The sequence below is a fragment of the Amphiprion ocellaris genome, chromosome 9 (assembly GCF_022539595.1).
Source record: "Amphiprion ocellaris isolate individual 3 ecotype Okinawa chromosome 9, ASM2253959v1, whole genome shotgun sequence".
NCBI lineage: Eukaryota > Metazoa > Chordata > Actinopteri > Pomacentridae > Amphiprion > Amphiprion ocellaris.
Genome location: NC_072774.1, coordinates 9,003,052 through 9,025,346, shown reverse-complemented (window position 1 = coordinate 9,025,346; position 22,295 = coordinate 9,003,052). Strand labels below are relative to the sequence as shown.

Below are 22,295 nucleotides of genomic sequence, written 5' to 3'. Positions count from 1 at the left end.
CCAACACAATTTTTGACAGGTGGTTATAATTTTGTGGGACTGATTGGTTAAGTTTTGTACAATATTATAACCCCCTGTTGATTATTATTAATGGTTAATGTCTGTCTTTAGAGTCTAGATTGGCTTGTCCCCAGCTTTAACTGTGTTTTTGTTCATCATAACTGCTGAGAAAAGAGTAAAAGAGGGCGGAGGGACATTTTATGGGAGTTTGGAAACATCCAGTTGATGATTTTTAGCCATTTCTACATTCTTCAGCAGCTTTTCAGTCACTAGTTAAGAAGCCATTGAAACACGAGACTGAATGCAATTATAAACTTGTGTCTGGTGATTCTATGAATGAATTCAGCCGGATTAGTTAATTATAGATGTTTAAAGACACATTTTCTTTTTGGAGATGCTTTTAAAGCTTCTAATGGAAAGTCACCTATCATTGAGTGTTAGTGAAAATATAGATACCATGTAAAAAAAAATACATTTCCCAGAAGCCTAAAGGTGTGAGTTCTCTTGTTTTAACATTGATTGTAGTTGTACATTTAAGCCTTGTAAAGAGCTACTGCCGAACAACACCAACAACTGAGGTAAAATGAGAAAAAAAATCATGTTTATTATCATATATTTGATGCAAATTCAGTATCATGGCAGCACATTATTGGCATTTTGCATGCTTCAAAGCATGAAGTAAATGTTTAAATGAAGCTTTGCTGAAGCTGAATCAGGGCAGAAATCTCAGCCATTGCAATCTATTTACATTCTCTCTCTCTCTTCCTGCTCGTAACACATCACATAAGCTGACAGAGGCCCTTCCTCCCTTTGTTAAACCTGTACAGCTCATGGCATCACTAAGCCCTTAACATGAGGTCTAGTTACTAAGGACTCCTCATATCTTTACCTCACTGTCCACACCGCGTACAATACATCACGAAGCCTTTCCTTCTTTTGAGTCTTTCCTGATTGAAATGAAGCTAAATGAAGTTTAAATGCACCATCTCTCCACCCCACATGCACTGAATATAAAATGACAGAAACATACTCATAGAAGCATGTTGTGTTTCCCGAGACATCCCTGAAGAACTGCATTTGGAAATCCTGCAACAAATTTAAGGAAAATAGTCAGTTACAGTCACAAATTGCTCTGTGCAGCATGCTAGCTTTGTACACAAAATAAAATGATCAAAAAGACAAATCATGTGACCACAGTGTGGATTTGGGTCAGAAAAGTCACTAAATGTAATAAATAACGGCAGATAACATTTTTTTTTACAGAGAGGTGAAAGATTTTTTAAAAATTTGATTGAATCATTGCCTGTTTTTCTAATCTCATAAAATGCTGTCAAAATGACACCATATGTCTGTGACAGAAACTGTAAAGACACAAAGAACTGTCATAGTTTAGACTTTCCAATGGTCTGTGAACTCATCATGTGTGACTTGTGGTTACATGAGAAAAATTAAGCAAATCTAAGGTTAATTTCTTCAGAATCACTTTATTCTACATGTCAAATTCAAAGAAAAGTAAAAAATAAAGTACTTGAACCAGAGATTTTTCAGCCGTACTGCAGGCTGTGTTTTTTTTTCTAATATTGGTAACACCTGATTGACACTTGAGAAAAAGTGAATTACTTTTTTTTTTTTTTTTTTTTTTTTTAATAAATGAAGAACTTAAGAAGCTTTAATTTGTCTTTTTTTGTGATTTTTGAGATCCAGGGCTTTATACTGTTATGAGTAAAAATGTGACAGGAGCACAATAAAGAAGCAGCTTGGGGTTCAGAGGGTTAATAGTTAGTGGAGCAACTTTCTACAATTTATAACAAAAGCCTTTTATCTACATGATTTGGGGTTTACCACTCACCACACAACAGCACTATACTAACCAAGCCTGTTAAGGGTGAGGCCGCCTCCGGTGACTGGATGAAACAGAACGAACAGGAAAGCAGACGATTAATACACAGCTAAGTGAAACACAATGGTATAATGTTTAACGGAGCACAGCTGTGTTAAGAAAACTCACTCCTTAGGGGATGGAAAGCGTGGTTTGTCAACATGAGGGTCACAGATTACAGCGTTGGTGTTGCTTCTATAGGAGGAGAAAAGAATCACACAAAGTCAGCTTTGGTCTGTTGCTTATTGTTGCAGTTGGATTATGTGATACAGTGGAAGAATCCAGATAAACACTCACAAATAGCCAACGCTGATGTTCGCAGTGTTGCCCTGGTGTCTGCAAAGATCATAAACATTTCATTTATATTGTTTGACAGTTTCAGTTAATATCATGTATTTCATATAGAGTCATGAAACAGAAGGATAAAAAATGTTACCTTGAAAATCTGCTCCAGAATGACTTCCTGTATGAGGATGACCAATTAAATATGAAACTGTTGAACAGGAATGTTAACAGTAGGAAGGATAAAATCCAATTTACCTTGGTGACCTCTCATTTTGCCATCCAACGTGATCGTCCTGTGCTCTCCTAAAAAAAGGTAGCGTTATATACATAAGGCACTTGATTAAAAGTAAATGTTCATGTGCATGTAGGCGTTCTTACCTGGTAAATCGGCTCCACATGGACTTCCTGTTTGGAAAGAACATGATAATTTGCAAGTATGGTACCACTGCATTTGTCCAAAACAAGCAGGCAGTCGGCTGACGTACCGTTTTTCTGGCCTCGGAGGTCTCTCCCTCTGTTCAGGGAATCTCCTGGACAATTTTAGATCATTTTTTAAAAGTAATACAAGGTTTAAAAAAAGGCCATATGCAGAATATAGCTCACCAGATGCAATTTGTAATGAAGCTTACCTTGACAATCTGTCCCACAGTGACCTCCTGTGAAAATAACAGAGGCAGATATTTACATTTAAATAACTCGAATTCTTAGAAAACACCTTCAGGGGAGCCCAGTGTTTCGTAATAAGTTTCGATTTTTGAGACATGACAGCTCCTGACTGGAATATTTCACCATTATGCACGTTTAGATTTAAATACATGCCTTTTCTCTGGTCGAGGCGGTGGTGTCAGCAAATCATCAGTGTGCTTCCTGCAAAAAATATGTGCTGTAAATACATATATTCAACTCTAGAGTCAAAGTAAGCTAATGAATCTTTCTAAAAATAGACAAGCATCATTTCATTTGATATTACAAACGTATTTGCACATTTTGAAATGAGACAAGTTTGCTCTACCTTTTCTTGCACATGAACACTCCAAACACTACAGCTAAGGTGATGATGATCAGGACTACAAGTGAGACTGGAACAGACACTGGAAGTGAACTTCTCAGCTGGTACATCAGTGATCCTGGACATGTAGGAACATTTTAGCTTCATGCAACTGTAGTAAAAAAAAACTAAACAGGGAACTCAGTGTTTGAAATGCTAGAGAAAGGGTGTGCTCTAACCTTTCACATTCAGCTTCACTGTGCCTGCTTGTTGCTTGTCACGCCAAAAGATGGCAGTACAGGTCAGGCTTCTGACTCCGTCTCCTGCGGCAACCATGAAAGTAACGGTGGATTTGGTCTCCCAGATGCCTGACGATGTCAAGGTGTGTGAAATCTCACTGCTGAGGTCTGGGACACTCCATGAGAAGATGGGAGGGTGCGACGGACACGTGTGTGCAACCGAACACGAGACAGTTATAGTTGAACCAGCATCCACTTCTGCTGGAACTGGGGTCATCACTGGCTTTTCTGGGGAAGCTGAGCATGTAAGACACAAAGCAGAGTCTTGATGTACACCTCAGGAAGCAAACAGACAAATTGCGTGACACATAAGAGTAATCGAAATCCAAACCTTTCATGACAATAAACACACAGCTGTTGTTGAATCTGTATTTGTCATGACCTTTCTCTGCGTGGAAGCAGAAGGGCCCGTTGTCAAAGGGTTTGATGTCATCGATCTCCAGTGAGCAGTTCCCTTCATTCAGATCTCCCAGTATTTTGGTTCGGCCCTTAAAGTGGTCAATGACATTGCTCTGGCCATTATGGAAGACAATGCCTCCTGTCTTTTTGGACCAGATGCCACGGGTCAGAGGGATGTCCTCTTCATACTGGAAACTGCAGGGAATGACCACACAGGAACGGGTCAGGGCGCTGAATCTGAAGGGGACGTCAGCGGCCAGAACATGGAATGCTGCAAAGAGAGAGGAAAGGCCACAACTTGATGCCAAAACCAATCGTCCAACATGATAAAAAGGGGAGTTTTGAGAGAAGTGCACCCACTGTCATTTTCATGAGGATCTTCAACTGGTTTCACATATTCTGGAAAAAAAAATGACAGCAGGCAATTAATTAAATCGTTAAATGTTATCTAATCATTGCAGTGCAGTTTGACATATTGGGATAATTCTTATTCACTTTCTGGAGAGTTGGAGTTGGACGTGGAGATGGCAGTTAGATTGAAGCAGCAGCTCAACAGCTCACAACTGAACACGTTAAGTCGAAAAAGTTTACAAAAAAACAACTTTTATGGGGTTTTTCTGTGTGGGTAGAACAGGTAATATTTAAGCTTATGGTCTCTCTACACTGTATGTCACATGGTTGGTTAACTTCAAAAATCCACATTTTTGACGTCAGAGAGCAGGTGTCTGTGTCACTTATGAAGCGTAACTTTCCAAAACCAACTAGGCGTCAATTACACCCACTTCACACCTTCATTAGGCAGCTGTGTGAAGATGTATTAGAAGAGACAAACCTTACATTTCTCATTTACACCCTCTTTTTTCTACTTATTTTTGACTTTGTGAACATTGTACAATCACTTTTAAGAGAAGCTCAATTCCTTTGACTGTTTCGCAGCACAAAGCAATGGACACCACATTTATAAAGCATTCAATTTAGATTTAATTTTCCCAAAATATTATTCCTTCTAATAGGACTATGAATAATAAGAAGACAGATTAAAAGTAGTTGCAGATTTTGGCAGCACAGAGGGATAGGTTTGTTCTACTTCTTCTGTTTGGTTGGTTTCAAGAAAATTCGGTTTTCCTTTCTGGTGTTTGATTTGAATTGAGTTTAGTTCTTGGTATTACGGCCAAAAATAAACAAAACATGCTGTAATCTTTATTAAAGTAATGAATCACACTGGTGCATGAGTCATACAGCTAAATGTTATGCATGATTGAGAATGAAAATACTGAGAAATAGGAATTCAGGAACTGAGAAACTGTGCCCCAGATTTTTTTACAAAGAGCTGTCAATTCCCACATTGACAGTTTTCATGTGTTTAAAATATCTCCTTTAAGAGACTGTTATATCCCATCTCCTAATCTTTCCACCTTCTCTACAACAGCCAGCTTTTTGGTATATCTATTGTACTTGGCTATAAACACAATTGAGTTCCAGTGGCGACGGGCAAGACCTTGAAAACTACTTTGGGAGTCCATAACTCAGCCGTCAGTGAGCTGGAGAATGTAGATTTTGTTACTATCTGACAGATCCAGGCTTCTTGCTTCATCTTCTTTCCAGTCTTTCTGCTAAGCTAAGCTAACTGTCTTCACATGCATCAGACAGATATAACAGTTCTGTCAATGCACCTCTCTACCAGAAAACACATAAGCATATCTTATCATCTAAGGTGTCAAACTATTAACTGTGTGACAAAACTCACTTTTTATATGAAGAGTTGCAGAGTCAGAGGTCTCCCCAGTTCTAAACTGAGCAGTGCACGTCAAAGATTTACCATCATCACCCAGAGCGCCAATAAAAGTCAGATTTGATGCAGTGTTGTAGGTATTTCTGGAGATCTCTTTGGTTTTTAATGAACTCTGCATGTCTTCGTAGTTCCACACGATGGCTGGTTTATTCTTCTTGCACTTGTAGGAAACGGCACAAATGACACTCTTTGCTACACCTTCTACAGTCTCGCCGGGCGATTCAGTCATTTTGATTTCCTCATACGGACCTGAGCAGAAATGTGACAGTAAAGATGAAAGCAAAGTGGCATTTTATTCCACTGATCACTTTAGGTACAGCTATTCAACTGCTGGTTAACAGGATTATTGAATCAGCCAATCACATGGCAGCAACATATTGTGTTTAGGCATGTAGACTTTGACATGCCAGATGGGCATGAACAGCAGTTCTCTGGGCAGAAATGAACAAGACGAATGATCTCAAACTGATTTCTTTATCCTGACAGTGAGTTTACTGTACTAAAATGGCTTCCACAGTCATCAGATCTCAATCCAATAGAGCACGTTCCTGATGTTGTGGAACAGGCGATTCACATAATGGACTGAATGGACAAATCTGTGGCAACTGAGTGATGCTATCTTCAATATTGACCAAAATCTCTGAGGAACGTTTCTAGTATTTTGTTGAATCAATGCGAAGAAGAAATAAAAGTAGTTCTGAAGGCAAAAAGAGGGTCCAATCCGGGACTAGCAGCATGTACCTAATGAAATGGTCTATTGTAAATATACACTAACACACCTCACATTGTACTCACATTCGACATTCAGTTGGAGCTCCCTTGAGGCTTTCTGACCACCTGGGTAGGTTACACTGCACTTGACACTCTGGTGCTCTTCTTCTACAGTCCAGGTTCGTGCCACCGTTCTTTCCCACATCCCGTCAGATACCAGAGTGTCCACAGTCTGGTCTGTTCCAGGTATACCACTGAGGATGAGGGTGGGAGGAGCAGACAAACATGTGTGACACACACTGCAGGACACTCTGCTCTGTTCTCCCACCCTGGGGATACCGATGATGCTCAGCTGTGGCTCCTGTGCACGATCTATGAAATCAAAGCAAGAACAGAGAGCCAGTGTGAAACTGGTACATTTGGATTCTGGTCCTGAGATAAGAAAATCTCATATTAATGACTACAAACACAGGCTTGAAATAGATCCTTTTCCCACAGTAGTTCTTATGGTAGATGCTGATGTGCATTACGATATGAAAAGAAAACTCCCATTGGTCTCAGTGGGAGCTAAGACCAATGGGAGCTGAATAAATGCTTACCTGAAACAATAAGCTGAGTGGTTTTGTCATAAAATGAGTGGCCAGTGGTGTGGTAGGAAGTAATAGGGTTCTTATCTATCCACGGGTAGAGACGGTCCTGATTATGTGACATTTCCAGCCTCTCGATCTTAAGACTACAATTCCTGTCACTCACGGATCCCATCAAGCTGGTTTTCCCTCTGAACTCACTAATAACTTCATTTCCTCTTTGGCTGTATACCGCTGGGTATCCATTGCTCTGGTACAAGTACCAGATAACTTGGAGGTCAGAAGGCTGGGAGGTACTGTAGGTGAATCTGCAGGGGATGATGATACATGAGCCTCTCAGTCCAGTTATGCTGCCAGGAGTGGTGAAAGACCAACCCCGAGAGAGCATATTCCCTGTAGAAAGAAGAAACATTCGAAGAAAAGTTGCTTGTCTTTTAGGCGAGTCATTAGTTGGCATCAAGTAAATTTGGCTATTATTTCTAGAGTTTGAGTTAAATTGAGTTAAGTTTGTGTTATTGCATCATCATGTAGTTTAAATTAAAGTCATGAATTAAACAACAAGGATGGAAACTTTTTCTGTATTATTCATGAATATGAAGATACTGAAAAATAGAAATTTAGGGCAAAAATAGCAAACTGCCCCCCAAATTTTGACAAATCATGTTTTCATGGGAGCTTGCTTTTTACACATTGACTTGTGGCAGTTTTTACACCTATGAATCATCTCCTTTAAGAGACTGTGTGTAATTTTCAACTTTGTAAGCAATATCCTGTCTCCTTTCCTTTCCCTTCTCTATGACAGCCAGCTTTTGGGTAGTAAAGCTGGTGCTAGTAATATATCTATTGTACTTGGTGAGGAAATCAATTGATTTCCGATGTCATCTTGCAAGACACCTTAAAAACTACTCTCTGAGTCAACATCCCTGCACTTACTGAGCTTGAGAAGGTGTTTTGTTAGTGGTTTGACACAGCCAGGTTACCTGTTTTCTCTTGTTCCCAGTCTTTGGGCTAAGCTAAACTAGCTTGTCTCATATTTAACAGACAGATGTGAGAATGGTGTCAGTCTGTTCTAGCTCTCAACCAGAAAACCAATGAGCATATCTTTTTATCTAAAGTGTCAAACTATTAACTGTGTATGACAAAACTCACTTTTTATATGAAGAGTTGCAGAGTCAGAGGTCTCCCCAGTTCTAAACTGAGCAGTGCACGTCAAAGTTTTACCATCATCCTCCAGAGCACCAATAAAAGTCAGATTTGACACTGTTTTGTACGTATCTCTGGAGATCGTTTTGGTTTTTAATGAACTCTGCATGTCTTTGTAGTTCCACACGATGGTTGGTGTATTCCTCCTGCACTTGTAGGAAACGGCACAAATGACACTCTTTGCCACGCCCTCTGTGGCCTCGCCGGGCGGTTCAACCATTTTGATTTCCTCATATGGACCTGAGCAGAAATGTGACAGTGAAGATTAAGGCAAAGGAGCATCAGGAGTCTAATTTAAATATACACTAACACATCTCACATTGTACTCACATTCGACATTCAGTTGGAGCTCACTTGAGGCTTTCTGACCACCTGGGTAGGTTACACTGCACTTGACACTCTGGTGCTCTTCTTCTACAGTCCAGGTTCGCGCCACCGTTCTTTCCCACATCCCGTCAGATACCAGAGTGTCCACAGTCTGGTCTGTTCCAGGTATACCACTGAGGATGAGGGTGGGAGGAGCAGACAAACATGTATGACGCACACTACAGGACACTCTGCTCTGTTCTCCCACCCTGGGGATACCGATGATGCTCAGCTGTGGCTCCTGTCCACGATCTATGAAATCAAAGCAAGAACAGAGAGCCAGTGTGAAACTGGATCTTCTGGATGCTGTTCCACTAGTAAGAAAACCTCATATTTCTGACTGACAATACACCCACGGAACAGATAAGACTGATGAGCTGAATAAATGCTTACCTGAAACAATAAGCTGAGTGGTTTTGTCATAAAATGAGTGGCCAGTGGTGTGGTAGGAAGTAATGGGGTTCTTATCTATCCACGGGTAGAGACGGTCCTCATTGTGTGACATTTCCAGCCTCTCGATCTTAAGACTACAATTCCTGTCACTCACGGATCCCATCAAGCTGGTTTTCCCTCTGAACTCACTAATAACTTCATTTCCTCTTTGGTTGTATACCGCTGGGTATCCATTGCTCTGGTACAAGTACCAGATAACTTGGAGGTCAGAAGGCTGGGAGGTACTGTAGGTGAATCTGCAGGGGATGATGATACATGAGCCTCTCAGTCCAGTTACGCTGCCAGGAGTGGTGAAAGACCAACCCCGAGAGAGCATATTCCCTGGAAAAGGAAGAAGGCAAAGTTGCTTGTCTTTTTGGCAAGTCATTATTAATACCTTTTGACTTGGTTTAGCAAGCATGCGAGAGCTCATTTTTTTCGTCTTATACATCCACATACAGAACAGCATTTGCATTCATTTGTTGTGTTTATCTCGGTTTAATCAAATATTAGTCCAATAGCAACTCTCTTTTGAGCTCTGTTTTGGTCTCCACCCATTTCTCGGGAGAAGACTTATTATGTGGGATCTCATGCCAGGAACTTAGATGTGAGTGAAGAAAAAGTTGTAGAAGAATATCAATAACAGCTGCTTTAATGTTAACCAGAATTTTTAAGCGGTTGGTGTCAAACAAAGGGAACTAATGGTGCTTTTTTCATATGAGGCCTTAATGTTATAAGAGGGGGCTCCTGACATTTTGGACATCGAGGAGCATTTAGTATGATGATGAAAATCAGCAAACAAATAAATTGATTGTGAAGCTCATGTCTTGTGGGGCTCCTGATTGGTCAGATGCTCAGTAAGCCACAAGCACAAATTACAGAGTCTTATACTTTAACAAGAAAATAATGACAGAAAACTAAAACAAAATAAGGATTTATTGTGCAATTTTGAAATCTTATTGTCTGCTGAAATCTTATGCTTGAAACAAGCCGGTCCTGTGAAGTGATTTTATGGACATAGGACATTTTATTGCATAAAAGAAACAGCATAGGTGTTGCAGTACTAAGAGAGTGTGAAACTGCCTAAAGCATTTTATTGCAGAGGAAATGTATGAGAGTCCTTGCACATCACTATGATGGCAAAGTTCAGTTATTCAATATAGAGAATAATTATTTGCACTTACTCTTTACCCGTAGGGTGAGGCTAACAAACTGTATCAGACCCCCAGTGAATCGTGCATAGCAGACCAGAGATCCTCCATGGCTGTTGGCTGATGATGTGAATGTCAGGGTGGATACAGTCCTCCACAGAGCTGCTCCTGGTACCTTGGTAGTATCAGTGGAGACTGGCATGCCACCATAGTTCCATGTGATAGTCGGTATATGTTTAGAGCATGTGTACGTAGCAGTGCAGATCACTTTGCTCGCATATCCCTCGAGAAATTCATCTGACATAGGTCTGATAGTCAACGGTGAAATGGAGCCTGAGATACAAATAAGTGTTAAAATCTTAAAGTCAGCATGAAAGGAAAACTGTTTTTATTATTGCAATGGCATTTACATACATTCTGCACTTAAGGTTTTAGAGGCTCTTGCAGTGCGACCGCCGGGGTGTCGGACGGAGCAGGTCACAGTTTGATAATCTCTCTCTATGAACAAAGTGGTGGTCAGAGTGGTTTTGGTTGTAGCGTCGTGCTCCGTATGGCGTAGTTGATGGTTTTTCAGTGGGATGTTGAAACTCAGAGTTGGGGGATTCGTAGAACAGGTGTGGTAAACGCTGCATTGTACTGTCACAGTCTGTCCAACTTTCAGCCTTCCAAATATCGTAATATCCGGTGCCTCTGCCCTGTCTTTACAAAGGAAATGTGAAGAATTAGATAAATATACAACAGCTTCCTAATAAACTGGGAATCAAAGTCCAAACTGGTGACGTACCGACAACTTCAATTGTCACGGTTGTGTCCCAGAATCGGTAGGTCCCTCTCCCAACATTCTCTGGATCTACCCAGGGATAAAGCTTCTGACTGTGGTCATACTGCATCACTGGTTCGATCTTTAGACTGCATGTCTTTGAGTATGCTGAAGTAAATGCATGCGTTCGCCATTTATATTTGGCAATCACATCACCTGGGTGCCATTTATCGTAAACTAGAGGATATCCACTGTCCACGTACTGGTACCAAACAACACGATCCGGTCTCTCAGGTGGATACCGCTGATAGTTAAATTTACAAGGGATGACAAGGCAGGAACCCAGCAGTCCTTTGATATGACTGGGCATCTTTACTTGCCAAGCCCTGGAGCTGCAGAAATTATATCCTGCAAGAAGACCAGTGTGCAAACAGAAAATTAAAAAAAAAAAAAAAAAAATCAGCACAATAAGTGTTTATATTGTATGTTGATCAAAATTTGAACTGTATGGAATTTTTGTACCTAGAATGCAGAAGCACAGGAGACAATGGCGCAACCCAGACATCTTATGAGGAATATCGCACAGCTAAGATATAAATGAAATCAGCTCATTAGAATTATGCATTGAAACAATATAATCAGTGTAGTTTAACTGTTAAAGCAGGAACTCAAGCCATTTAGAATGAATTTCCATGAAGCTGGGAGACTCATGTACAGTCACACAATCACTAAAGAACTGTCAAAAATAAATCAGCAGGGGGCCACACTTTCTGTCTTGGAAATTTCAAGCTTGATTGGGTTTTAGAAAGGTGACGCCACCCCCTTACTTTCTGCCAGTGCACGGACTATTCAACCAGAACGTGTTTTAAAAAAGAAAAGAAGAAAACAAGACAGAGACCAAAATGTATTTTACTTGTAATAAATGCTTAAAAGTTAGAGAAAATACTAAATCTGCTGCTACAGCCCACTGAAAACGTTTGTTTAATGTAAAAACGTATTTTAAAAAATACAAGAGAAGTTAAGTTAAAAAACACTTAAAAATACAGAAACTGTAAACACTGACCAAGAACAAGCCATTGCCGCAAACAAGGAAATTAGTTTCTCTCACAGTGGTTAAGGATATGCTAACGGAAAACAGCTAAGACAAAAGGCAGCTACAGTGTCTGGATAACAATAATGCTTAAAGATCTGGACCTTAGTGAGCAATAAAAGTGTGATAACAGTGAAATATTAAGCAAATAAAGAATTATTGTGTATACTATTGTAGGGTCTTAAACTTAATTTTTCAATTAGTCAAGTAACTTTAATTTATATCATATTTTATGGTCTTAATATATAAATTATGCCAGCAAATTTACATAATTAATAATGTTGCTGTCATAGAGGAAAAACAGCCAAGATTCCTAAAATTTGCAGACAAGGAACATATGAAATGTACACAGATTACACAATGAGCCTTTTAAAATCTCACAAATGCAATAGGAATAAACCAGGCAATTTTAAGCTACCCAAATCACACCATTTCTTGAATAAGTAAAAATGTTACAATTCAACTTGTTCTAAGCAACCAGACAGCTACAGTCATTTCTGAGTGTTACAGCTTCAGGCCACAGTGGAAATTTGTGACAATATGGTATAAAAAAAAAGGTAGAAGAAAGGAGAATCTACATTTAACAAAAACATTCTTGATACCAAAAACCTCTTGAGACAGGCTAGCAGTATGTAACATCTTAGCTGAGAGAAATATTATTTAATGTGTTACATAATTTGGATTTTTCCTCCCCCACTTGAATTTGCAGAACAGAGAGAGCTACAGCATGTCAGAGTATAAAATCCAAATTCAGTTCGGTTTCCTGTACAGTAGTGATGATTAATACACTGCCCCACATTTCAAATTAAAACAAAAATCCGTGCTATTTGTTCAGCAATCAAAATTTGAAGCTACTCTGACATAATATTTACATTAGTCTCTGCAAAAAACTTTTCAAATTCTACATTTTAAGTTGTGAAATGCATTTTTCAAAAAGCAAAGTTGCTTTATAGACACTACTATTGTGAAAGATTAAACTGACTTACCTGCAGGGTTGAATATTTATGGAGTGTATTACCAGCTTTAAGAAACGCCACTTATCTCATTTCAAAAAACTTCCTCTAACACAGTGGGTGGAGAGTTTGATCCTGCCAACCACAAGAAGGGTGAAGATGGGGCTTACCTTAAAAGAGCACTGACAATCAGTGTCTTGAGTAGAGAAACAAATGATCCGAGTAGATGAATTACCTTGTAAAGTCACTGGGAGTCACAGACCCAAGCACAGACAGTGAACTCAACACACCCAAAAAAATGCAATAACGAGGAGTTTATTACATAACGCAAGTAATAAACAGATCTGGAGGGAGTGAGGGGAATTGTGAATAAACTAAGGGAAGAACTAAAACCGAACACTACAGAGCAAAATGGAGAAAACAAGACTAAAAGGGAAACTAAGAACAGACCTACAGCTATGGATCAAACTGTTAGGGCGGGTGCATGAGGCTCAAGAGCAGGAAATGAGAAGATGAGGATATTCAGTTTTAAGAAACACTTTTATTTTACACTCAGGGAAACAAAGAACGACAAATGGAACCGGAAAATAACTACCGGAAATAGGAAGAATAACTGAACCGCGTAAAGCGGACTGAACGTAGAACCTCCAGTGGACAAATTACAAAAACAGAAAACTACGGTTAACCCACTATTGGTAACACCAAGGCAGGAAAACAAAGAAACAGGGATAAATACAAAACTACAGAGTCCTAGTTCTACCAGTAAACTGCACAGAAACCCAGAACGCCAACCTATTGAACCCAGATATTAAGCAAACAGGATACAAGCTTGCATTAGCGATCGAAAGCAAAAACCAAGTCTGGTACTGCTAGGTCTGGAAAGCCTTACTGACTTTAGTGAAATGTCCTCTGTAGGGGTACGCTCCTTTCAGTCCTTCAGGAAAAACCTCTCGTTCCTGATACAGACGCGGAGGTGGTAAGTAAAAGAAAGAACAGCATCAATCAGACAGAGAGACTGCCTGGAAGGATTCAGCCGAATGATCCCTTCAGAACAGCAACCAAAAACCACTTTTATATGTTTTGAACAAATGAAAACATGTGACAACATGTAATTCCTATGAGAAAACTGCTGGTCAAAAATAAGATCTCCATTGATTAACCCTACTGCAGAATCCGAAGAACCTCAGAGGTCAACTGCCTCGACACAGGAACTCCTATCTAACACAACACTGAGTTCCTTTAGCATCAGATACACATTCCATTCTAATAAGGAACACATGATGAGCAACACATGTCTCAGGTCAGATACTACAACAGAAACAGAACAAAACTAGGAAAAAAATAATGGTGCAGACTACTTTGGCTAGCAGAACTGGTCTCCGTCTTTATAGGAACGCCGGAGTGGATGATTAGCTGGCCTCCACCTGCACACGATCTACTGATTACAGATGTAACACACCTGGAGCCCTCCTCGAAGCTGCACACACCTGTAGGGGAGAGAGAGAGAGAGAGAGCAGGGCCGGAGGAGGAGAGAGTACTGCCACCACCCACAGCCTAAGCTGTGACTGTGACACAAACAGACAAACAGGACAAAAACACTAACATATGCGAGAGAAACAAAACTCAAAAAGGAATGGACACTAGAGGAACACACAGGGGAAGGAAAACTAACCAGGGCTAGGCAGAAACAAGCTATTTGATGTATAACATGTTGTGATTGCCATGAGTGAAGTGGCTACAATAACCATGTCAATTTTTGGTAAAAAAAAAAAAACTGAAAATTTGTGGAAAATGTCACATTTCTGGGTAAATTAAAGACAGCATAAAAAAATTACAGTGGGAATGAGTTATTTTATTGTTACCACTCAAAGTCTCATTTAGGACATCATAAAGGTTAAAAAAAGTGGCATTTTGTTGTGTGTGTGTGTGTGTGTGTGTGTGTGTGTGTGTGTGTGTGTGGTGGTGGTGGTGGTGGTGGTGGTGGGTGGGTGGGGGGGAAGGGGGGGCATGGTAGGCCATGTGGACTCTGTTGCATGTTGCTTACCATTGTATATTATTATGTTTTCAAGCTGCTTTGTGATGTTTTGACCGTTATTATAAGTTTTATAGGCGTTTCACTTTTATTTTGGCACGATTTGTCAGTAGAGGCGCATGTTCCCTGTGGCATGTTCCCAAGCAGCTAAGCTTGTGTGAATGCTGTTCTTGTGTGGATGTTTCGGAGCAGAATGCATGAGGAAAGGTGAACCAGAAGGCGATTAATGTCTGTTAATCTCTTCTGCAGAAAATAAATGCCAGAGAACTTTCACCTGAGCTGTCCTCTTTGACGTCCTAAGTACACTCACTCCCATTGCACATGCGTGGCTTTTCTCCAGCTTCCTCCCACAGTCCAAAAACATGCTGAGGATAAATAATTGGTGATTCTAAATTGTCCGTAGGTGTGAATGTGAGTGTGATTGTTTGTCTCTATGTGTAGCTCTGTGACAGACTGACAACCTGTCCAGAGTGTCCCCTAAGTCAGCTGGGATAGACTCCAGGTTAGTTGCATAGAAAGATGATGTCTGGGAGACTTGGCTGCTTTATTAGTTGTTGTATTTGTGCAAAGCTGGTTGTAGAATTTTGTTACCTTTTTACTTAGACTTTGTTCCATCGCTGCCCTTCTTGTATATTGTATATTTCTGGTCTCAGCTGAGTCAAATTTGTTTCTGTCCCTTCCTAATATTCTTGTGACTCTGTTAACCTCTTCTTCACTAGAGGTTCCTGTACCATATAAGCGTTTTTTAAAGGTTGCAGAGTGTGACATTCAATGAAAAGACGAAAATAGATGCAGCATTTGTTGTGCTTTACTCCTGGTACATCAACTTTGGCACATTTGCAGTTGAAAACACTCATTCATTATGATAAAGCTGTTTTTTTTCTTCATTTTGATTCAGTACAAATAAAAACCTACATTTCTGCTGGAGTTTATCACAGATCACTCTGTAAAAGTGACCAGGATAAGAAGACCTGTTTTATTTAAATATTTGTTCATCTGTCACTTTCATGGAGGCCAGTGTTGTTCATTTTCACCTTACCGTTGTGCAATGTTGATGACTAAATTTTGTGATGTTTTTTAAGATGGAAATTGAAGAGGAAAAAAGCAGCATATCAAATCTGAGCAATACTTCATATATACCCAAATCATCTTTAAATATCAGTGTGTACTACTATTTACATTTATTTTATATTGATTTAAGAGCATGTATTTTTTGTAATACATATTTGATTATATGAATATTAAATCATCTGAAACCACCCACATCCCCATAACCCTCAACCACCACCACCCTAAAAAAAAAAGTCAACTCAATAAGAAAACTCTGTTCCATTTTGAATTATGCCTTCAAATAACTTGTTATTTTCATGCAAATAGAGTTATGGACCTAAAAATTCACCACACCACACAGTATGAATTACACAATTAAACCGATTTTGCTTGATAGAGAAGATCAGCACCGTGGATATGTACATGCAAAAGATAAACAGAATCATTATGAATCAGTAAAAGCAGAAATAGATGTGCTCTTTGCTTTGATCATATCCTCTCTCTTGGAAAGTTCTTGTTTTCAGATGTTTCCATAGACATTGAGGTCAGCAGTGTTTACATAATCATCACCGTCATCGAGGTCCTGTGAGAGATGAAGGTCATTATTACCACAGATGGTGATGGATAAGTGTACTGAATGTGATTTAAAGGCATGAATGTTGGCAAATTAACAATACCTCTTTGTAGTTGTAGGATTTCGGCTGGCTATGGTTCATTAACAACAAACAAAAAGACAGAGAAACAAAATAGCGTAAGACATTGCTGTAGTACAAATTATAAAATGTATATTTCATCAACTAGAGAGGTTCAGGCCAAGTACCTTTTGGGTGATGGGAAACGAGGTTTGGAGACTTTCTGGTCAGCACTGCATGCGACATTATTGGGACTGTGAATTAAAATGTACGTCACCACACACAATTTGGAAATCCAACAATTAACTGTTTAACTTTCTGACTTTTAACACACTCACGTATGACCAAAGTCCACCATGTCGCCTTTAGGCCTCCTGTCAAAGATTAAAGTATTTGTCGTAATGTGTGTAAGTTGATAGAAGTGTGAAAACCAAAGCGTATGTGAACTGTACAAAAGCGATTAAAAAGTACTTGTGAAGTAGAAGCTGGCGTGTGTCCATAAATATTTGTCATGCCTTACCTCGAAAATCTACTCCAAATAGAACGTCTGTACAAAAAAAGAAGAACAGAAACTATGCAAATGTTTTAAGGCATCTAAATTCTAGCATAGGTTCTTGTCACTTACAAGAAAAAATGCAACTTCTGCATACAAATGCAAATTACAGTTACACCCATGCACTGCTCTATACAAAGCTACAGAAGGGACAGTACAGAACTAGTCACTAAAAGGACATGTCGGTTTTGGAGAGATAAAGATCTTTGAAATGTCTCTTGCCTTTGTTCAGAACGAGATGGTGCTGGGCGATCAGGACGAATCCTGCAAATCATACGTCAGTTTAGTTATTAAAAAAAGATAGAAAACAGTAGTACTTTTGCAAACTCTGTGAGACAAGACAGAAAAAGTATCAGAATCAGGTTTTTCTTACCTGCGAGACAGCCTGGACAGACGGTTCCACATGCTAAAGGAATTTCAATTACGAGAAAGAAACAGAAGAGTTTAAATCATGTGCTATTGGGACTATGAAATACAATAAATTTACTTCACAATATGTTTACCTGCCGTCCTGATTTTGAAGCTCTGCAATGCGTCTCCTTGAGGAAACAGAAAAAAGAGCCAATTTAATAAGACCTGCTGAATGAAAAAGTGTTGAAAGGGTTAGAAAATAAATTTTTTTCCCTCAAAGGTGTTTTTATTTATCTGTTGTACTCTGTCAGGTAAAGTCAGTGTAAAACGAGGCTTACTTGTATTTTTTTGCCATGAAAATGCAGAGAAGTCCAAAGATCACAGCCATACCAATGGCCACTACAGTAGGAATGATGATGTGATTGTAGTTTTCTGTACCTGCAAATAGACAGAATTCATATCAGTCTTTTTTTTTTTTTACTTACAAATGGGAATGGGATCACATCTGGTCTACCGTATACAGTTCAAGTATACTTCTTCAATATTCAACCAAAGTGCAAAGATCTCACGTTTTATATAGAGTGAAAAAGTTTGGGAGGACGTCTTCCCTCCAAAAAACTCAGCAGTGCAGGTGATCTTGCTGTGGTCATCCTTCTCCTCAGGAACAAACGCCAAGATAGACTGTGTCTCCCAGTTGCCAGAGCGAATGTCCTTATGATACTCTATGATTTTTCCAGTTTTCCAAGTCCAGGAGAGTTTAGGCCAGTGGGAGGGGCAGGTATGGATGATGGAGCAGGTGACGGTGTAGGGCTGCCCCTCGATGGCCGTCGGTGGATGATTCAGTGTAGGAGCTGGAACATCAGCTGGAAATGAAAACAGACAGATAAAGTATACTGATGGAACAGAAAAGTGGAATAGATTCATGAAATGTTGGAAAACTGGTGACATACGGAGCATGTTGAACTCGACACACTCCTCAACGAAGGAGAACTTGTCTTTGGTGGGTTCATTATCCTCCGTTCGCACAAGTTCAATCCGGAAACAGAAAGGGCCGTTGTCGTGATCTTTAATGTCAACTATTTCTAAGGTGCAGTTGTTCTGACCCAGATGTCCCAACATCTGTGTGCGGCCCCTAAAGTTGTCCAAGATCTTTGAGTTATCCTCGTTATAGATGATTTCATTCCATTTGTCACGACGATGCCAGATGCCTCTGAGTCTGGAGCTGGGCAGGTTTCCTCCAGGATGAGTGAACGAACAGGGAACCACAACACAGGATGAAACCAGGGCATCGAGGCTTTTTACAACATGGGCCTTCCATTCTCCACTAAACACAAGGCTGCAGATGCCTGAAAGAGAATTATCAAAGTGACCGTGAAACAAAGAACTTGTGAGCTGTGTGTAAATAGAGCGAAAATAAAGAGATGACCAATAATTTACCTGCCAAAAGCAGACAGAACATCAGAATTTTTCTCATTTTGTCCATTCTTCTTTGATGATTTGTTGATGCAATGCACTCTGGGATCTTTAAATAAAATTAAAGGAGATACAAAGCAAAATTACAACACTTTTCTCTATATGCATTCTTGTCCCTACTTCTTTTCTCTTAAACTCATGAGTTTCAGGCCAAGTACGCTTCCAGCTAAGAAAAACTTGTAACTGAAATTCCCAGATATGTTCTTGCTTCACTTATATTGTCAAGGATGCATCGGGACTGGGGATAAACCGATTATCGGCCAAGTATTGTGGCCAGTATTTGGCATTTTTCCCATTATCGGTACCTGTATTTTTATTGACCGATTATTGATCATTTAAATGTGCTACTTCGGGTGTGATGCAGCCTTCCCTTCCTGTCTGTCATGACTTGGTGGTCTCACAAATGTCTCTCAAGCAAAGTCTGCAAACACTGAACAAGAAACACAAGCCATTGCCACAAACCAGGAAATTAGCTTCTCTCATGGTGGCTAAGACTACGCTAACGGCTAGCGGCTACTTTAGAAAGCAGCTACAGATTAGCCTGAAACAGAGTCTGGAAAACAATAATCAATAATTCTTTACGATATGGGCCTTAGTGGGCAATAAAAGTGATCGATTAGAAAAAGACTAAGAAAATAGTAAAGAATATTGTAGGGTCTTAAACTTAATATTTCAACTAGTCAGGTGAACTTAGATTTTACATACTATTGTAGTGCCTTAACCTAAATGTTGAAATTTGTTGGGAAAATTAGTATTTTACATAATATTTTAGGGTCTAAGGGCTAATATCTGTATTTGTGAGGTAATTATGTAATCTATATAATATTTTATGACCTTATTATATAAATTTGGCCAGAAATGTGCATAATTAGTAATGTTATTGTATTATCCCTAATATTTAAGTTCGTTAAATTTAAATTTGATGTGATATCCTAGATTGTAATCAGTTATATTTAAATTTATCAGGTGAATTCTCAATGGTCTTATACTTCTACTGGAAAGCACTTAAGTTGAATTGCTGCTGTTTTAAATGTTCCATAAAAATAGCTGACTTAATTTGACTCGATAATACAAAATATACACATTTTTAACAAGACAAAACACATTAGCCATTTACTACAAGACTCTGAGACACCTCTGTGGAACATCATTAAAATTCTAAATAATTCAAAACTATCATCTTATGATCGTATCTAAAATTTAAAAACAGTCTAGAGAGACACCATTGGATATACAGGCCTCAGCCAAAATGTATCAAAAACTGGTACACCCTTAAGTAATGACAGCATTCTCTAAACTATTAATATATTGAATTTCCACCTTTATTTTTGAGGCCATTGCATGTTAGCTTTGCACATATTTTAAGACATCTTCTGCCTTCGCTAAGGGATTTGGTCAGGCCATAGTTTCCACGTCGTTTCCTTAAAAAAAAAAAAAAAAAAAAAAACTGTTATGCAACCATGTACCTTTTTAATCACATTCACATCAGGAAAATAATTTCCTGCCCCGATTCTTGGTAGTGGGAGTCCTCTTTCCAATCAGTAGCTTCACATCAGCACACTTCCACTTTCACAGTCGGCACTATGCAATCACTGACAGACCACTGCAATGTTTGTTAAGCCTTCTTGGCCCCAGCTAATCCAACATTCTTTATTTTGATTATTTCTAATCAAAGAATGTGCTGCCAATATCTATCTAACTTGTAAAAAAATTTTAATAAGCTGAAGCAAAGGTTTTCTTCTCGGACCCTGCCATAGGAGTTGATGTCATATAATATCCTTTAGTACTGAAACACCAGTTTTTTCCACACAGTCAGTAGCACTAATTGTCTGTTTTTTAATGCAAGGTTGTGTATAAACTTGTAATGCTTTGAGGATGCTCAGTGTACCTTCTGCTAGAACTGGCTGATGCTCTTGTACCCTTTTACTAATTATAAACCCATATCGAGCCATGTCGCATAGGACACAAACCACTGCAAAACTGAAGGAGATGTGGTTTCTTTATAACCTTAATTATGCAATAAGTCTTATTTGGTCACAGGTGTGCTTCGCTTCCTGCATTTTCAATATAGTCCACTTAACCTCTTTTTTAAAAATTTATACACTCAACACAATACAGTTGCTGTAACATGATACAATTGTGAATTTTAGCGATAATACACAGCATTCTACTCATATTTGTTGTATACTATGTATGAATTGTCTGCACCCTTTTCTGTTTATTCTAACAAAAGTTTTAAGGCTCACCCAAGAAACAAATCTAATCATTCAGACCAACAGCAATGATAAATAGCAGAAAAAATATTCAATGATCAGGCCTATATTAAAACCAAACACCCAGAGACGCTTAGCGACATTTTTCGTGCTATATTAACTTTCAAAAAATATATATTTAAAGAAAATACACTGAACCACCATTTATTGCATATGCCGGTGTCACTATATTGAAGCATAAAGCAGCATTTCCAGAATCCTACCTGTTAAAGCTGCTGTCTTGCTGGTCTGAGCTGCTGTGTCCACTAAAAAAGCCTCCTCAAGACAGATGGCAAGTGGTGCACAAGGGTGTGAACTCCAGTGACAACTCTGAAGTTAGGAGAAGAGCCAGTTTAGAAAAGAAGAAGCATTTTTGTTTCTCTTCGTGGAAAAGTTGACAGCAGATGTAGCGGCAGTAGCAGTACAGTTAATGATGCAGAAAGCAGGGAGTGGTCTCGGTTGTAGACCTTTTCTAGATTTGCATGAAAATGATCATTTTGGCCATGATTTCAAATATGTGACCTCTGGGGGCAACTGATAAAACTGCAGGCAAAATTAGATTAGATAGGGACAATAAACGCGCACTACAGTCATTCATATTTAGATGTCTTTACTTTTTAAACACTGTTTAATTGCAAATTTAATTGTAAGGTGATAAAATTGGCAAATTTTCAATCAATGTACACAAGCAAATGAAAGAACACATCTTCATTGAGTTGACAATACAGATTCAGCATTTAGAAGAGTTTTTTAAGCCTACATCTTGCAAATGCAGAAAACACAAACAAGCAGTTCCAGACACACAAACGTGCTGGCTAGAGCTAGAATGATATTAAAAACTGCCATGAACAAAGTGTACAAACCTTTTAGAGAACAAAAAAATCAATGCTGTCACTGTCGCCAAAGGTGCTTCTGTAAAGTTATGAATTAATGATCAAAATCCTTTTCTAAATTACAGATTTTAGCTTTTGACTTTTGATTAATTTGCACAATAAAAAAAACATAAGAACATATTTTCACTGTCATTGTGGGTTGTTGAGTCTAGATTAATTGGAGA

The 22,295-nt window shown here is 39.0% G+C and overlaps 2 protein-coding genes across 3 annotated transcripts; both read right to left on the bottom strand.

Annotated features, from left to right (window-relative positions):
• Positions 1 to 579: 579 nt before the first annotated feature.
• LOC111577039 (uncharacterized) lies at positions 580 to 11,463 on the bottom strand. 2 transcript variants are annotated; one of them, XM_035954189.2, is made up of 24 exons: positions 11,375 to 11,463; positions 10,877 to 11,260; positions 10,507 to 10,791; positions 10,126 to 10,425; positions 8,903 to 9,283; positions 8,474 to 8,761; positions 8,090 to 8,383; positions 6,953 to 7,333; positions 6,438 to 6,725; positions 5,598 to 5,891; positions 4,211 to 4,249; positions 3,783 to 4,121; positions 3,392 to 3,688; positions 3,177 to 3,291; positions 2,984 to 3,031; positions 2,794 to 2,820; positions 2,650 to 2,694; positions 2,543 to 2,569; positions 2,420 to 2,467; positions 2,316 to 2,342; positions 2,177 to 2,215; positions 2,009 to 2,074; positions 1,850 to 1,904; positions 580 to 1,086 (listed from the first exon to the last, which is right to left on the bottom strand). In XM_035954189.2, exons 1-23 carry the CDS (start codon positions 11,415 to 11,417, stop codon positions 1,880 to 1,882), a joined length of 4,080 nt encoding a protein of 1,359 aa, XP_035810082.2. In that variant the 5' UTR covers positions 11,418 to 11,463; the 3' UTR covers positions 580 to 1,086; positions 1,850 to 1,879. The 2 variants fall into 2 exon arrangements, with proteins under 2 accessions (XP_035810082.2, XP_054869465.1); XM_055013490.1 differs by having other exon boundaries at positions 1,872 to 1,904.
• Positions 11,464 to 13,130: 1,667 nt separating this feature from the next.
• On the bottom strand, positions 13,131 to 21,652 carry LOC111577091 (myelin-associated glycoprotein-like). The gene is made up of 13 exons (XM_023283185.3): positions 21,463 to 21,652; positions 18,951 to 19,035; positions 18,464 to 18,859; positions 18,083 to 18,376; positions 17,852 to 17,951; positions 17,666 to 17,701; positions 17,536 to 17,568; positions 17,385 to 17,426; positions 17,130 to 17,156; positions 16,948 to 16,983; positions 16,798 to 16,863; positions 16,655 to 16,682; positions 13,131 to 16,560 (listed from the first exon to the last, which is right to left on the bottom strand). The coding sequence occupies exons 2-13, from the start codon at positions 18,994 to 18,996 to the stop codon at positions 16,498 to 16,500; spliced, it is 1,167 nt and encodes a 388-aa protein (XP_023138953.3). The 5' UTR covers positions 18,997 to 19,035; positions 21,463 to 21,652; the 3' UTR covers positions 13,131 to 16,497.
• Between the last annotated feature and the right edge of the window lie 643 nt (positions 21,653 to 22,295).

What these genes read in the sequence shown, in the direction of transcription:
- LOC111577039 (XM_035954189.2), bottom strand. Translation starts at nt 11,417, where the DNA reads ATGTCTGGGTTGCGCCATTGTCTCCTGTGCTTCTGCATTCTAG. An exon ending in CCTGTGCTTCTGCATTCTAG is followed by an intron (nt 11,261 to 11,374) that starts GTACAAAAATTC and finishes GTCTTCTTGCAG; the next exon opens with GATATAATTTCTGCAGCTCC. An exon ending in CACTCAGCTTATTGTTTCAG is followed by an intron (nt 8,762 to 8,902) that starts GTAAGCATTTAT and finishes TTGATTTCATAG; the next exon opens with ATCGTGGACAGGAGCCACAG.
- LOC111577091 (XM_023283185.3), bottom strand. Translation starts at nt 18,996, where the DNA reads ATGGACAAAATGAGAAAAATTCTGATGTTCTGTCTGCTTTTGGCAG. An exon ending in TGTCGAGTTCAACATGCTCC is followed by an intron (nt 18,377 to 18,463) that starts GTATGTCACCAG and finishes TTTCATTTCCAG; the next exon opens with CTGATGTTCCAGCTCCTACA. An exon ending in AATCCTACAACTACAAAGAG is followed by an intron (nt 16,561 to 16,654) that starts GTATTGTTAATT and finishes CATCTCTCACAG; the next exon opens with GACCTCGATGACGGTGATGA.